This window comes from Cotesia glomerata, linkage group LG3 (assembly GCF_020080835.1).
Source record: "Cotesia glomerata isolate CgM1 linkage group LG3, MPM_Cglom_v2.3, whole genome shotgun sequence".
Classification (NCBI taxonomy): Eukaryota; Metazoa; Arthropoda; class Insecta; order Hymenoptera; family Braconidae; genus Cotesia; species Cotesia glomerata.
In genome coordinates, this window is record NC_058160.1 from 26,996,189 (window position 1) to 27,011,853 (window position 15,665).

Here is a 15,665-nt window from a genome sequence, read left to right on the forward strand (position 1 = left end):
TATAAGAGATCTCATACAAATAAATTTAATATTTCTCACGATCAATTAAACATCACATTGTTAGAAAATAATTAATTTTTAAAAGTAATAAATGAAAATGAATGCCAAAAAAATTTTTAGTAGTTAAAATGTGACTCTATTAAAATTATTATGACCGTCTTTAACTGATAGAAAAATAATTGAAAGGTGTCTCGTTTAGTGGGGTTTAGAGTACTAGTGTTAAACATTAGTTAAATAATTATTGATATGAATAATGAATAATATTAAATATATAAATATATATAAATAAAACTTGTCCTATTGAGATTCGCTCATAAGATCAAGTGATATGTGTAATAAAAAATATATATTAGTGTTTTATCATATTAATAATAAAGGATAAAATTATAATAACTATTAAAAATATGAGTGAGTTATGAATGTAAGACAAACCGGTAGTTTTTATACATTATCTTAAAATATTCATTATTTGGTTCGGGTTTTTTTTTTATCTGTACTTTATTTAGATAATTTTCCTCTAAACAAAATGATTTTATCGTTGTATCATTTTTTATAGGCGAACAAAAATATGTCTATCTGATATGAATTATTTAGTTACTTAGTTTTTTTTTCTCCTACTGTAGCGTCAAATGATTACAATGATTGTGAGATGATAATGTTAAACTTTTGTAACAAAATTGCTTCTATCAATAAAATAATTAAGAAATACATTCCGTTTAATTAATATAATTAATTGTAAATTTTAGACCCTGAAGCCTTAGCTCCCTAAGAGCCTTAATTATTAAAATAATAAATAAAAATTATCAGAAACTTATTTATTAATAAACTACAATTAATTCTTAGAAAATAATTAAATGTTATCAATATTAAGACTAAAATATTTCATTCAGTCCATCGGTGAGTACAGTGCTGACTTGTGCATACATAATAAAGTCTCATTTCTTCTTCAGCACGTCGTGTTTGAGCCTGGAAAAAAACAGCCTCTCGGTGGTTGCACTTCGGACAAGGATGATCCTCCGTCCTTGGTAATGTCGGGTCAGAAATAACGTCCTGAACAATGTGAGTCAACTCACTGAAAGTAGACAGCAGTGTAAATAAAAATAAAAAACAAAAATATTTTTTTTGTGACATAAACTTACTCAATTTCGTGCATAATTTTGTTTACATAAATACAATTGCTGTCTGCATTTTGTTTAAAGTCACAATTTCTGCACTGTAACAAATAAAAAAATAATTTTTAATATTTCGACAAGTAAAATTATGCTTTTAAAGTATGACATTAAAGTTAGCAGTCGCTTGACAATTTTTTTTAATAAATAAATTTGCTCCGAAAAATTATTTCTAAAAAATTGGATTTTTTATTTTTTCAATTTTCTAAATGTCAATTTTTTTTCCATAATATATTTGTTAGAAAAATTCTAAAAATTGTTAAATGTCTGTTAAATTAATTTTCATTTTTAAGGTTATACATTAAACTTACCGCGTATAAAAGTACTTTATTCTCCTTATCCTCTTTAGGATACAACATATTATTACACTCTTGACAAAATCTTATTCCTACAAATCCTGGACCATCATTATGAGAGTCATAATTTGTCAATCGCGACATTTTTAATTGTAATAATTAAAAAAAAAATAAAGGTTATATATATATGTAGACGCTGTGAGTAAGTAAGAATGCTAATGTCAATGGTTATTTTTTGTAACCCTTGGTTGCTTGCGCATTTTTGTTTTCTCACTCTTACTATAGTAATTTTCTATAGGTTGAGTAGTGTCAGTAGTGTTTTAAAGGATTTTCTAACGGTGGGACCAACGCAAGGATAATAATGTCTATCTCGAAGAGCCCGAATGTGTTTAATGGTTGGATCGATACTCAAAGGAGAGGAATTTCATTAACTGAGAAGCCAATCAAGATACTGGAATATTTAATTACTCACAGCTGATTGGACGGAGCCGAAAAAGTCCCTAGACAGTAAGTTAAAAAAACTAAAAAAATTAACAAACGGAAGTCACGCATTGTAAGTACGCCTAAAAATGATTTATCGCGCAATTACAATAATAAATTACACTATTGTTATAAATATATATATATATATATATATATATATATATATATATTACTATATTCATTGCTACCCATAGATTTTAATCGTAATTTACAAATTAAACTAATTGATCCGAAGTTTATTATTTTAATCAATATTAACAATAATAATTATTATTTAAAATAATATTATTGAACATTAAAAAATAATAAAAAAAAAAATGAATACTGGTTTTTTTATTGTTTGCATTTGTCGGTTGAACAAACTTGATGCGCACAAGTTGATGCGCGTAAAACACTAGAATTAACAACAACGACATTAATAATTAACTAACAAAAATATTTCATGGGTTGCGGTAAAGGTGTCTGCTGACTAACTCCAAAAGATATTTACTAGTAAGAGTAAGTAATAAATTCAATTAAAATCTATTAATTATTACAAGTGATTTTAAAAATAAATTTGTGTTTTATTTTTAGAGTAATAATATAGAGCGGTATTATTTGAATAATTATTATTGAGATAATAAAAAAGTGTGGTAATGTTTTTTTTGAATGGTAAAAGTTAGTAAATGGCGGTAGTGAGCGCTAGTGTTCCCATTGAATGCTACCCCCCAGCACTGGTGCTACCCCCACCCGTGGGTGCTCCCCTAGCCAGTGCAAATCTCGGCGGATGTATGTTTTCTTAAGGGATTCTTACTAATTCACGCGACGATTGGAGATTATTTATCGTTAAAACTGTATTAAAGTGGTGATCCGTGCTGTTAGAGTGACACGACAAAGGTAGTAATTGAGTATCAAGTGTTATTAGTGATTATTTAAAGTTAAATAATGAAGAAAGCGTGAGACAAAGTGCTCAAGGCGGTCCCTCGGGGGGTGATGGCCCTCACGCCGACAGAGCGTCATCTCCCACAATCTTTAAATAATAATATTATACTTTTTACATTAATAATACTATTTATTATTATTTTATAACTATTTGTTACTCAGTATTAATTATTAATTTAGCTAACCTATTGATGTGATACAAATGCCGACACGTGATTTTTTTAAAAATGGCATTCGAACGCGTGGGTGTTTCTGTCTCTCTCTTTTTCGCGTACCAACAGGCATTATTACTTCTTTTTCTTCCTGTTATTTTTATTTATTTTTTTATCTCATTTTACATTTTTATTCTTTTTTTCCATCACGGCGCTCGTCTCGCGCCGCATCGAGCTGTTATTTGTTTTGTTGCCCATCCATTCTTTATACAGCACGCTTAACTCTCTCAGCCACTTTTTCTTTGTTAATATATATCTATATATACATACATACATACTTATCTGTACAGTGTACGTGTATGAATATATATATACATATATACCATAATATATAATGTATAATAAAAAAAGAATATTAAAATATACATCTATAGATATATATTAAAAAAAGATTAACTAAAGAAAAAAAAGTTAACCGGGACGCCAAAATTTTTTTACCGTTAGCGTGGGTATGCCAGTTTGTTAATTAGTTGGTTATATACATACATAAGTATACGTCTAATGAATATTCGGCCGGGCTCAATAGATTTGCCATTCCAAGTTTTATTAGTTTGAGAATGTACTAGCGCAACGCTCTCTTGTGCCCATACTTTTCGGCAGTAATTTTATTGTTAATGGAGATTCTCTTATATACTCTATGACAGCCATGTTGTTAATTCTTTGATATGTATAAGAGTTAGTTTTTGTTAAAATATTTATTTCCCGCTTTCCTCACTTCACCCTCCACTTCTTTATATATTTTTTTTAAATTTATTTTATACATATTCATTGTCATTGTCATTTAATAACAATAATTAACTTACTCCGTTTATTTGTTTTCATTGTTGCCGTTTCATTCATACTTAATATTTTTATTATTATTTAAAATTAAATATTCATTTTGTAAAATCGATTTTCTACAGTTTTACCTATGCAACAACAATAATAATCATAATAATTTTACAATAGGTTGGGTTGGATACTTTAGTTTTATTTACTCAAATATAATTTTTTTTTTACTCCAATAAATGATTTAAATTGCGTCATTAGAAATGTTTAAGTATTCACGGTGATATTTTATTCAAGAGTTCAACATTTGAATCATTAATCAGTTTCATATTGTCATCATTAAACCAATGTTTTTTTTTTTGTTTTTTTTTCAATTTAGTTTAATTTATAATTATTTAATTAGAGTAAAATAATAATGAGTGATTTTATTTCAGATAAAAAGAGCTGGTCAAATTGGATCTATCATTTAAGATTATGGAACCTGGAAATAACTTACCTCCACCGGGTACTTACCCTGATGGAGATCGTCAGCAGCTTTGTGTATCATGGCACTCACACCAGTCAAATATGCACAACGCATTTCCAAAGCTCCTCAGTTCGGAGCAGTTTGTTGATGTCACATTGGCCTGCGATGGTGGCTCAATAAAGTGTCACAAGGTAGTATTGTCAGCCTGCAGTGATTATCTCGAGAGATTATTACTAGAAATACCTTGTTCGCATCCCATTATTTTCTTACGGGATATGCGTATGTGGGAGCTGCAAGCACTCGTTGAGTTTATGTACCGGGGAGAAGTTTATGTCGAGCAACAACAGCTTGCTAAATTGATGCAGGCTGCTGACGTTCTTCAGGTAATGACAAATTTCAATAATAACATTATTAATAATAATAATTAATAAAAATAGATAATTGTTATTTTTTAATATTTATTTATTTATTCATTTAAACGCTAATCGACTTTGTACATATTGGTAATACAATGAAAATTTTTTGAGAGAATTTAATTCAAGTAGAATTATAAATGAAAATTAATTTAGCCGACATCTAAAAATTTTTATAACTTTTTTTTATTAAAAAAATTTTTACAAAAAAATTAAAAAAAAATTTCATTTTTAAAAAACTTTAAAAACCAGAAGTGCAATTTTTTAAAAATATTTTTTAGTTCTAATTTAATAATTAAAAAAAAACTCAAAAAATTAACAATGTCGGCTAACTTTGATAACACAATTATAAAAGAAACTAGACTAATCGATTTATTTTAATTTAGCTAAGAATGTTTTATAGGAACCATCGAAAAAATTTATATCAGTGTGATATCTATTAACAAGAGATGATATTCTGTTTTTTGGACTATTGTTGTTTTCAGTATACGATTATGTCTGAGGTTGAGATTTTTTTCGAAGAACTCGAAGCAGTTTAATAAATCTAAGCTTTTTATTCGATCCACTTCTTGAAGAATGTTCAATTTTTTACACTATAATATTTTTCGGTATAAAATCTCATATTATCAGAAAATTCTTAGATGAAAATACAACAATTAAAATTTATTTTTGACAAATTTTTGTTAGATAATGTTTCCGAATTATTTTTTCAGTTGCCGAAAAAAGTGACACTAAGTAAAAAATTATATCCTTACACATTTTTTAAAAAAAATTGTCGAAATAAAATTTTAATTGTTGTATTTTCACCTAATATTTTCTCTGATGGTATGAGACCTCATACCGAAAAATATTATGGTGAAAAAATAATAATAAAAAATTGAACATTTTTCAAGAATTGGATCGGGTACCAAAACAGACTTAAAAATAAAAACTATCTATCTTTGTTAATTAAAAACACCGATCTTTGAGTCATATATTAAATACAATAATAATATTATTGATAGATTGTAATAATAATAATAATTTATTAAATTTCAGATTCGTGGATTGTCAGGTCAAACACGAGATGTCAATCCAGAAACCTCAACACCACCAAGTGTATCGAGTACACATTCAGAACCGACGACTCCAATTAATAAAACCCCACAAGTCCCCGCCGTAAAAGAAGTTATTGAAGACGAAGAAGATGACGAAGAAGACGATGCACCAACTCAAAATGACGACCCGATGACTTTCCTGGAAAACTCTACAAATGTAACATTAAACTCGATAAACAACACTTCTTCACTCACTGTCACTCCCACCGACCCTCCAGTTAGCGAACCCTCTAATTTCCTGACCATAGACCACACTGAAAATATCGAGCACACCGAAGCACTTCAGCATTTGGAAAAAGCGCTAAGTTCTTGTGAAGCCACGATGACCGAAACGCCTGGTATGGTTAAAATGGAACCCGACGAACAATTTTTTCAACAGGATAAGCCCTATTCAATCAGTATGGTACCCACGTCAAACAATTGCAACACGACCAACAATAGTAACAGCAACAGTCCCTTCCCTGCAATCGAAGGTAAGTTTTTTATTACTTATTTTTTTAGTTTCATTATTTGAGATTTTTTTATAAGTTGATGCTCATTAAGGGGGGAAGTCCTATTAACCATTGATTTGAAACAAAAAAATTAAAATATTTTTTTTTAGAATATATTAATGGAAAGGATTTCCATATAGGATAGTCAAAATTTGGGGCTATTTTTTCGATATTTTTGACCTCAAAAAATTATTTTATCAACGCAAAATATCTAAAATTTTAGGTTTTTTCTTCCGATAGTAATATAGAGAAAGGCCTCACCAAATTTTAAACAAATCGATCAATAACTTTTTGAGTTAAAACACGAGCAATTTTTAAAAATATAATTTCAAGATAATCGCGTTTAAAATTATAGTACACGAAAAGAACAAGATAACACTGAATATCATCCCAGATTATACTCAGTGATATCTGTGGTGAAAAAAAATTTCAGATTGTAGGTAAAAAAATCCGGATTATACTGCGTGATATCTGGATTATACTCATTGTAATATGGATTATACTGGTTACTATCTGAAATTTTTTTTCACTCAGTATAATCTGGGATGATAACCAGTGTCATGTTGTTTTTTCCGTGTACGCACCACAATACGCACTTCGGCCCGCTTCATTATATTATCTATAACTTTGTCAATATTCGACATTTTATTTTTTTTTCTCGTCAATACACGCTCAACATACTATATTTTCAGATTATCAAAAAAAATGATTTTTTGAAAATTTTACATGGACTTCTTCCCCTTTAAACGAAAAGTTTATTATAATTAAACCAAGCTTAAGCATAGTTTTAAAGTTGTAACTTATAGACTTGATTACTTATTCAGTATCGAGTCTAGAGCGTTCAAGTACTTGATAAATTAATACCATTGAGCTATCGCTGGTTATTATTAATTAAAGCTATTATTGACGATCAAGTTTATTTTTAAAACTGATATAATTAGTTCATAGAATTTGGATAATAAATGAAAATCACTTCTATTTATTTATTTAAGCTTCACAATGATAAAATATAAAAGTCATTAAATTTAATATCTTAAACAATAATGAGTATGAACAGTTCTTGTTTTAGATATATGTAATTTAATGACTATTTTGTTTATCACTTTGGAGTTTGAAGTATGAATAAACATATTATATGAAACGTTGCTCATTTATTTTTTTATTGTCCAAATATCCATGAAATTATTTTTTATCAGTAATTAAAACTTAAGATAAGAATTTAATGGTACAATAAATAATATCGGAGTTCGTTGAATGATATTATTTATTAATATTTATTTTTTCTAAAAACTGGTTTTATAATACTTTATATTTTTTAGTTTATTGGCTGTCCAGTCTAATACAACAATTTTTTCTCTAATTTTTTCTAATATTGTTAGCCTGTATTTCCCTCCAGGATAAAATTGTTTATGCCTGGAGGGAAATACAGGCTAACAATGTTAGGAAAAATTAGAGAAAAAATTGTTGTATTAGACTGGACAGTCAATAAACTAAAAAATATAAAATATTATTTATATTAATAAAGAGATTGTTACTATTGTAAGCCAACTTTCCTGATCCAATTGATGGTAGACTAATTTAATTTTTATTTATTAACTATTTTTCACCACACTATTATCGGTATGAGCACTCATACCATCCTCGGGTGAATATATCCAATAATAATAATAATAATAATAATAATAAAAAAAATCTTTACTTACTTAATCTTGACTAAAATTGTCAATTAAATAAAAAAATTTTAATTATTGGATATATTCACCCGAAAATTAAAAATTTTTTATTTAATTAACAATTTTAGTTAAGATTAAGTAAAGATTTTTTTATTATTATTATTATTATTATTATTATTATTATTATTATTATTGGATATATTCACCCGAGGATGGTATGAGTGCTCATACCGATAATAGTGTGGTGAAAAATAGTTAATAAATAAAAATTAAAAATTTAATGAAAATTAAATTAGTCTACCATCAATTGGATCGGGAAAATTGGCTTACAACAGTAACAATCTTCTTTATTAAGTAAAATCACCGATTTTAGGAATAATGTTTAACAATTATTTATATTAAAAAAAAAAAATAGATATTGAATATTAAATAATTATTATAAATTTGGATATTTAGGTTATCAAAGACGACAACGGCGATCAGAAGCTGAGTTAAAGTTGGCATCGGACATGGTGGCCCGCGGCAAAACGTTTCAAGTAGCTTCCGAGAAATACAACATTCCGATCAGCACGATTCGCTTTTACATGGTCCGAAAGGGGCTTTTGCAGAGGCGAAAACGGGGACGCGGATCGACTAACATAGGTGCGTCCAACAGTCAGCCTGGCAGCCCCGCGACTCCGCCATTTCACATGATGAATTACCGCTTGCCTGAGAGTTTAAATTCAACTCTTCAGTAGTGGCTAACTTATGTGAAAGTGAATAATAATAATAATGAAAAAAAAATAATAATAATTACCGGTTGTTGTATATCCGGTAGTAAACCTTGTCGATTCAGTATCACCGTAAAAATAATAATTATCGATTTCTTCCCTCATCGTCATCGATCACAAATCACAACCATCATTTCGATTTTATAATATATAAATCGAATATTGATATTTATTTTTTATTATTATTATTACTACAATTATTAATTATACATATGATTGTTTGATTTTATTCATATCAATCATTAGTTTGGCTGTTGTTGTTGTTACTGCTACTATTGACAATGACGACAGTCAAGAGAGTTATAATTAAGTGATGATTTGATTATTTAACTCGGGTTTGTTTGTAACAGTCGTTAAGATTTAATCAATTAAATCCATAAAATGATAGACGCAACGCGATGTATTTGTTGTGTCAACAGACAAGTAGAGAGTTGTATTAGGACATACCTACAACAGTATAATACAACTTACCCCAATTTAGAATAGAAAAACAATAATAAAATAATGATATTACTTATAAATATTGTATGATATTGGAACTTATAATAATCCGGCTGATGTGATGAAGTGAAAGATCCCTTGTTTTTATTTTTTTTTTCTTTTTTTTATTTTTTATTTCATTAAACAGGAATCTCTTGCAATTGCTGCGTACACGGAAAGAACAAGATGACACTGGATATCATCCCAGATTATACTCAGTGATATCTGAAGTAAAAAAATTTCAGATAGTAGCTAAAAAAATCCAGATTATACTCATTGTAATCTGGATTATACTAATTATAATCTGGATTATACTAGCTACTATCTGAAATTTTTTTTTTCACTTTATATAATGTGGGATGATATCCAGTGTAATCTTGTTCTTTCCGTGTGTCGAGTAGCAATTTTAATAATGAGATTATTTGGTTTGAGATTGTTAAAATACATTCCCATGATTGGCCTACGTGTAAAAAAAAAAAAAAGAAAATTTTTTTTATTCGTCTTAACTATCTAACGCTTATCTCAAACGAATATTTAATTACTTTGTCAAGTATATTTATCATTTATCAGTTAAGAAAAATGATCCGTGTGTAGACAATATGATAAATAATATACCTTATAACTTTTAACTGTTATATTAATATTTATCTGGAGTGAGTTATTTTCTTCGTAAAAACTTGCTTTTTTTCACAAGACCCTCCGATGTAAATCCGCGATTAATCTGAAAAACTAATCATGACTTATAGTAGTAATAAAAAACGCTTTTTACATATGAGTGTACAAAAAATGAAAAATAAAAAAAAAAAAAAGAAAAAAATGGTTAACAAAATGCAAAAAATAATTATAAATTAATAAAGCAGGAGAGATAGATTATTGTAACGAAAATCAAGTAAATACATGTAGTCAACGAGATATAATAACTAATTAATCAAGTTTTTATAAAAAGAATAAAAATATATATTTTTAAGTCATTAAATTAGTATTTTATTATTTTTTTTTTTTTTTTTTTTTTTTTTTATAAAAATTTAATTGTTGGAACAGTATCTCAGAGCAAAATCAACAATGTTGTACGGTGTTAATGTCTTTGTTAAATATAACATTCAAAAGAGGCCATATTTTTTCATGCAATGCAATAATCGAAATATAGTGTTACACTTACAAAGAAATAGATCGAACAAAAAACAAATACTAAATATTATAATGATAATAATAATAATAGTAATAATAAATTTTTAAATACGCGATAGGATTATGATATTTTTTTTTGTTTAAATAGAGTGTCTGCTAGATATTAAATTACTCAAACAAGGCTCTAAAAAAAAAGTTACAAAAGAAATATAATAATACTAATGATTAAGTAAATAGATCTATTGAAAGCAGTATTCCAATCATCAATGCAGAATATTTAGTTTTTTAAACGGACATTAAAATGCTACTTGCAACATTCAAATCGTTTCATTTTCGTCAAGTTTTTTTTTTAATTTGTAGAAATAGTTTTAATTAATAATTATTATTAATTAATAACTTACGATTAATGAATTTTTTATTTGTTTTAAGTAAGCGACTATTCGATATAGAAAAGAGTAATAAATTGTAATATTATATGAATAAAACTCTTATAATTATATATTATAAATATGAGAGTTAAGATATTTAAATATCTTATTGAATAATAATATCAGTCTCTCTTTCTTGTTTTATTTACTCATTATGTTATTTTTTACAATTAAATAAGCTCAGCCATTTTGAGGCAATAAATATTATTGTTATTATTATTATCATTTAATTTAATCAATTAATTATTGAAAAATATTATTACTAATGAACTTTCTCGGATTCGTAACTCGGTGACCGTTTTTGTATTTGTAGATAAATTAACGACTGGAATTTTAAAAAATTATTTTATTGTTTATAGAAAACAAAATAAAGTACACAGACAAAAAAAAATAATTAAAGTATAAAATCTATTAATACAGTCTTGATACACAAAAGTTACCGAGCTAGGGCCATCATGTTTATAAATAACTAAAAATAATTATACATTTTATTGAAAATGTTTTTAGTCATGATCGTTTCTTGGCATTTTTGATGAGTACATTTACTTTTATTTTTTTTTTAGTTTAATTATTTTATAAATATCTAAATGTTTATTTTAATTTTTATTTGTATTTAATGAACTTTATCTTTTGCGATACTTTTAATGAAAATTTGTAGGTACTTTTTCTAAGAAATAAAAAAAAATGAAAAAAAAAATTTTTTTAACAAATAAAAAAGGCCTGTAGAGAAAAAGGATGTGAAATTGTGATCTCGTGAATTATTTCAGCAGCTGCGAGTATAAAAACAATTAATTTGTAAAAGAGATTAGAAAAAAAAATAATGAAACTAGAGTTCGATAATTTATGATATTAAAAACATATATTTAATGATAAATAAGTAAAATAAATAATGTCACTGGAAAGTATGGTAGATTAAAAATGAAAGAATTAATTTTTTAAATTAAAAAAAAATTAATCGTCTTTATAATTTTCTTTCTTGATAATATTTTTTTTACTTATCGATAAAATTGGTACAAATTAAAGAATTTATATTATTCTTTTTTTGCTATGAATTATTTTTATTGCAACTTTTTATAGGGAGGTATACATAAAATAAAAATAATTGTAATAATAATTTTTGAGTAATTGCAGAGTGATAGGCAGCTCTGAGAAAATGCCTCTTTTTTTTTTTAATTTTAAAATTGTATATTATTGAAGTAATATTAATAACTTTTAAGGAACAAAACAAGTCAGATGTTGAAGATGTTGGTAGAGCAATACTCTCGTGTTATTTCGATCATACGAAACAAATAAAAATTCCCGTTTAATTTTTAATTACACTGTAAACATTGATGAGAATAATAATAATAATAATGATGATAATATTAGGTCATACGTACATCTCCACGCGTTATCCCAAGTATTTTCAATTAACAAAATATATATTTAAAATGAAGTGAAAAAGAAATAATAATTAAGAAAAAAAAAAATGAAACAAATTTATAATTATTCAATAAGCCTATATTATAAATCGTTTTTTTTTTTAGAGTACATTACTTTTAATATTAATTAAGATAATGTAAAATGTGTTAGTGAAGCATGCTTCTAAATAGTAATTTAGGTCATTGCTATAAACAATATATAAATTATATAAATAATGATAATAATAATGATAATGATAGAATAATATTAACAACCATGAAAAATAATTATCATAAGGCATTTAATAAGCGCAGAGTATTTCTTAATAAAATTATTTCTAAAACGAATCAATACCACGTTTACTCTTATTTTATTTTTCATACATGACGATACATTTAATTAGTGTAAAAAAAAAAAAAATTGAAATTTAAATAACATATTCATCATTACTATTGTTATTGTTATTATAATACAGTCGAATTCATTTTATAAGGAATAATAATAGTAATAATGATAATATTGTGTATTTTGAGCATTAATCAATTGTCAATTCATTTTATTTAATTAAGTATTTAATTTTAGGTTAATATTGTTTTTATATATTTATATATAACAATATGGACTTTTTTTTTTTAATTTTTAGTTAACTAAGTTATTATTATTTTATTGTTTGGATATCAATTATAATTTATGTAAATTGAATAAATTTTTATTGTTAATTATTATTTCTTTATTAAAATGTACGGAAAAATTTTCAGTTGAATTTTATTTTATTATTAAAAGTAGCAGAAATAATTTTTTTAACTTAAAAAAAATTTTTATACAATTTTTAACATAAATTATTTTTAAAAATTAAACTCAAAATTTTTGCTATTTTTTAAAATTTTATTTTCTAAATTTATTGTTTCTTTTTTTTAATGTTAAAAAATTCAATCAATAATTATAATGAAATAATTGTAAAATAAAAGTAATTAATAAAAGAAGAAATTTCTTATAACAAAATTCGACTGTTGATAAAATAACACAAAACAAAATCGCTTTAGCATAACAATAAAACACACTAACACGTAACTTAAAATTGTTAACGTGTTTGGGGATTTATTCGCAGGGCATTCATCAATGCGCTAGTGAGCGATCAGCATTAATCATGCCCATCATCATACTACAAGACAATGGCTATCATCATCAAGTAAACAATAATCATTATTTCAACCTTCCTGAGCTCCGAGAAAGATGACCTAGGCATGTTTCCGATAGCCGACTTGAATAATCAGCGTGCCTACTCCTGGATGTATCTTCATCATCATCTTCATCATAATCACACCGTCATTATCATCAAAAAGCAATCGTACGCCATACGCCAAGATTTAAATAATAAATGGCGGGTATCTTCAATTTGACAATACATCCGATTAAAAAAAAAATAAAGTTATATTATAATGCAACTGGGTGGGGAGCATCTCTACAGAGAATTTCTTTACATTTTATAATTCCTCAGGAGAAATCTTTATTTTTAAAAACTCTCAGTATAAAATTCTTCAATGAAAACGAATCAATTAAAAAAATCCTTCTTTTGAAAATCTCTCAGGAAACAATCGATTACAATGGAACTTCTTTATGTCGTAAAACTTTCAGGCGATAAGTACTTCTCTCAAAAACAAGAGCTCGATATTTTGCTAAATTCATGTGTATTTTTTTTTTAAATAATTAAAAATATCGACGTTCTAATTAGCAAATTGTCTAACTCCATTTTAGAAAATCTTCCATTTGTACGTAAAAACAATTAGTTCAAAATTTATTATCACTTTAAAAAACCATTTAATATCTAATAGAGGTATAATATTTTGGTTTGGATCATTCAAATAATTTATAATTGGACTATTGATTGCTACATCAAAATGTTAAAAAATCACCCTCTAAAAAATAAGGAGAGACCAATTGCTAATTAGACCGTCGATATAAAGTTGTAATTATTAATAATTATAACATCTATAAAATATTTTTGTAAATCTATTTTTGATCGGACGATCACATTTTGAGGTCCCAAAAAACTTTATATTTTTAATTATTTTAATAAAAAAAAGAATACACTTGAATTTAGAAACATATCGAGCTTTTGTTTCTGAGAGATGTATCGCCTAAAAGTTTTATGATATAAAGAAGTTCCATTGTAGTCCATTGTTTCCTGAGGGATTTTCAAAAGAAGGATTTTCTAAATTCTCATTGTCATAAATTTTATGTACACCTTATGGAAAGAGAAAAAAGCACAAACAATAATTGAATTTAGATTTAAGATTAATGCAACATGCAGCGTTACGTCTATGACACACTCAGTTAATTACAATAGATTGCGAAAATGTCTATAGAATTGTTACTATTACTACTACTATTATTATTATTATTATTATTATTATTATTATTATTATTATTATATTTTTATTACTTAATCTTGTTTATATTACTCTATTATAATTATCATTATTACTTTCAATGGAATTAAGAGTTATAAATATTATTTCAATAACTATTATTAAACAATGTAATCGCTGATATATGGTCACAGGAAGCAAAAGTTCCATGATCAATTTAAATAAATAAAATAAATTGATCTGTTTTCACACAGTAACAAATTTTACGTCAATACGTCAAAAAATTTTGTGTTAAAAATTTTTATGTTAAATATTTAACACTTTTCTGTGTTAATTTAACACAAGAAATGTTAAATTTACACATAAAAGTGTTAAATATTTAACACAAATTTTTTTACTGTGCATTGAAAAATTTCATACTGAGATTTTTTAAAAATAAATATTTCTCCTGAGGGATTATAAAATGTAGAGATGCTCCCCGACCTTGCAAATCACCCTAAGAGTTAGCGATAAAATCGCTAGATTTTATTTATCTAATCAAGAATAATTATGTTTAAGCAAAAGATTTAAAAACAGTGAATTGTCACTCGATAGTTTCTTAATCATGTCCTGAGATTAATTAATAATAATAATTAATTGTTAGTCCGCTGTATTGCGGGTTGATAAATAATAATTATATAGAAGTAACATTATAACATTAATAATAAGATTAATTATCTTGAGTATCGTACATGTATGTATAAATATATGTGTTGAGATTTTTATTTTGTAACTTTAGAAGTAAATAATGTAACATTACTTTAATTGATCAAACTAAAAGCGCCTTTGTCTGAAAAAGCGATTATGAATAAGAAAAAACAAAATAATTAATTATTTAAGAAAAAAAAAACATGGAATAATTGTCTTGCTGTATAATAATATATATATGATATAAGATGGTTTAATAACTCCTGGACCTATCTCACTATTATAATAAGTATCCAAGATCTTTATTTTACACTTATATACTTTTAAGAAAGGTCATTGACTTAAAATCTGTCCTGTTGCCTTGGAATTACCCGTTCTCCCTTTAAATGCTCTTTTCTTCTATTCTTGCATTA

The 15,665-nt window shown here is 25.9% G+C and overlaps 2 protein-coding genes across 4 annotated transcripts; one reads left to right on the forward strand and one right to left on the reverse strand.

Annotated features, from left to right (window-relative positions):
* Positions 1-473: 473 nt before the first annotated feature.
* Positions 474-1,961, reverse strand: LOC123260415 (DNA-directed RNA polymerase II subunit RPB9). Its single transcript, XM_044721500.1, has 3 exons — positions 1,481-1,961; positions 1,140-1,213; positions 474-1,072 (listed from the first exon to the last, which is right to left on the reverse strand). The coding sequence occupies exons 1-3, from the start codon at positions 1,607-1,609 to the stop codon at positions 883-885; spliced, it is 393 nt and encodes a 130-aa protein (XP_044577435.1). The 5' UTR covers positions 1,610-1,961; the 3' UTR covers positions 474-882.
* Positions 1,962-2,318: 357 nt separating this feature from the next.
* On the forward strand, positions 2,319-8,762 carry LOC123260411. 3 transcript variants are annotated; one of them, XM_044721494.1, is made up of 4 exons: positions 2,319-2,446; positions 4,284-4,698; positions 5,767-6,298; positions 8,446-8,762. In XM_044721494.1, exons 2-4 carry the CDS (start codon positions 4,324-4,326, stop codon positions 8,724-8,726), a joined length of 1,188 nt encoding a protein of 395 aa, XP_044577429.1. In that variant the 5' UTR covers positions 2,319-2,446; positions 4,284-4,323; the 3' UTR covers positions 8,727-8,762. The 3 variants fall into 3 exon arrangements, with proteins under 3 accessions (XP_044577429.1, XP_044577428.1, XP_044577430.1); XM_044721493.1 differs by lacking the exon at positions 2,319-2,446 and adding an exon at positions 2,662-2,824; XM_044721495.1 differs by lacking the exon at positions 2,319-2,446 and adding an exon at positions 3,558-3,756.
* The last annotated feature ends 6,903 nt before the right edge of the window (positions 8,763-15,665 follow it).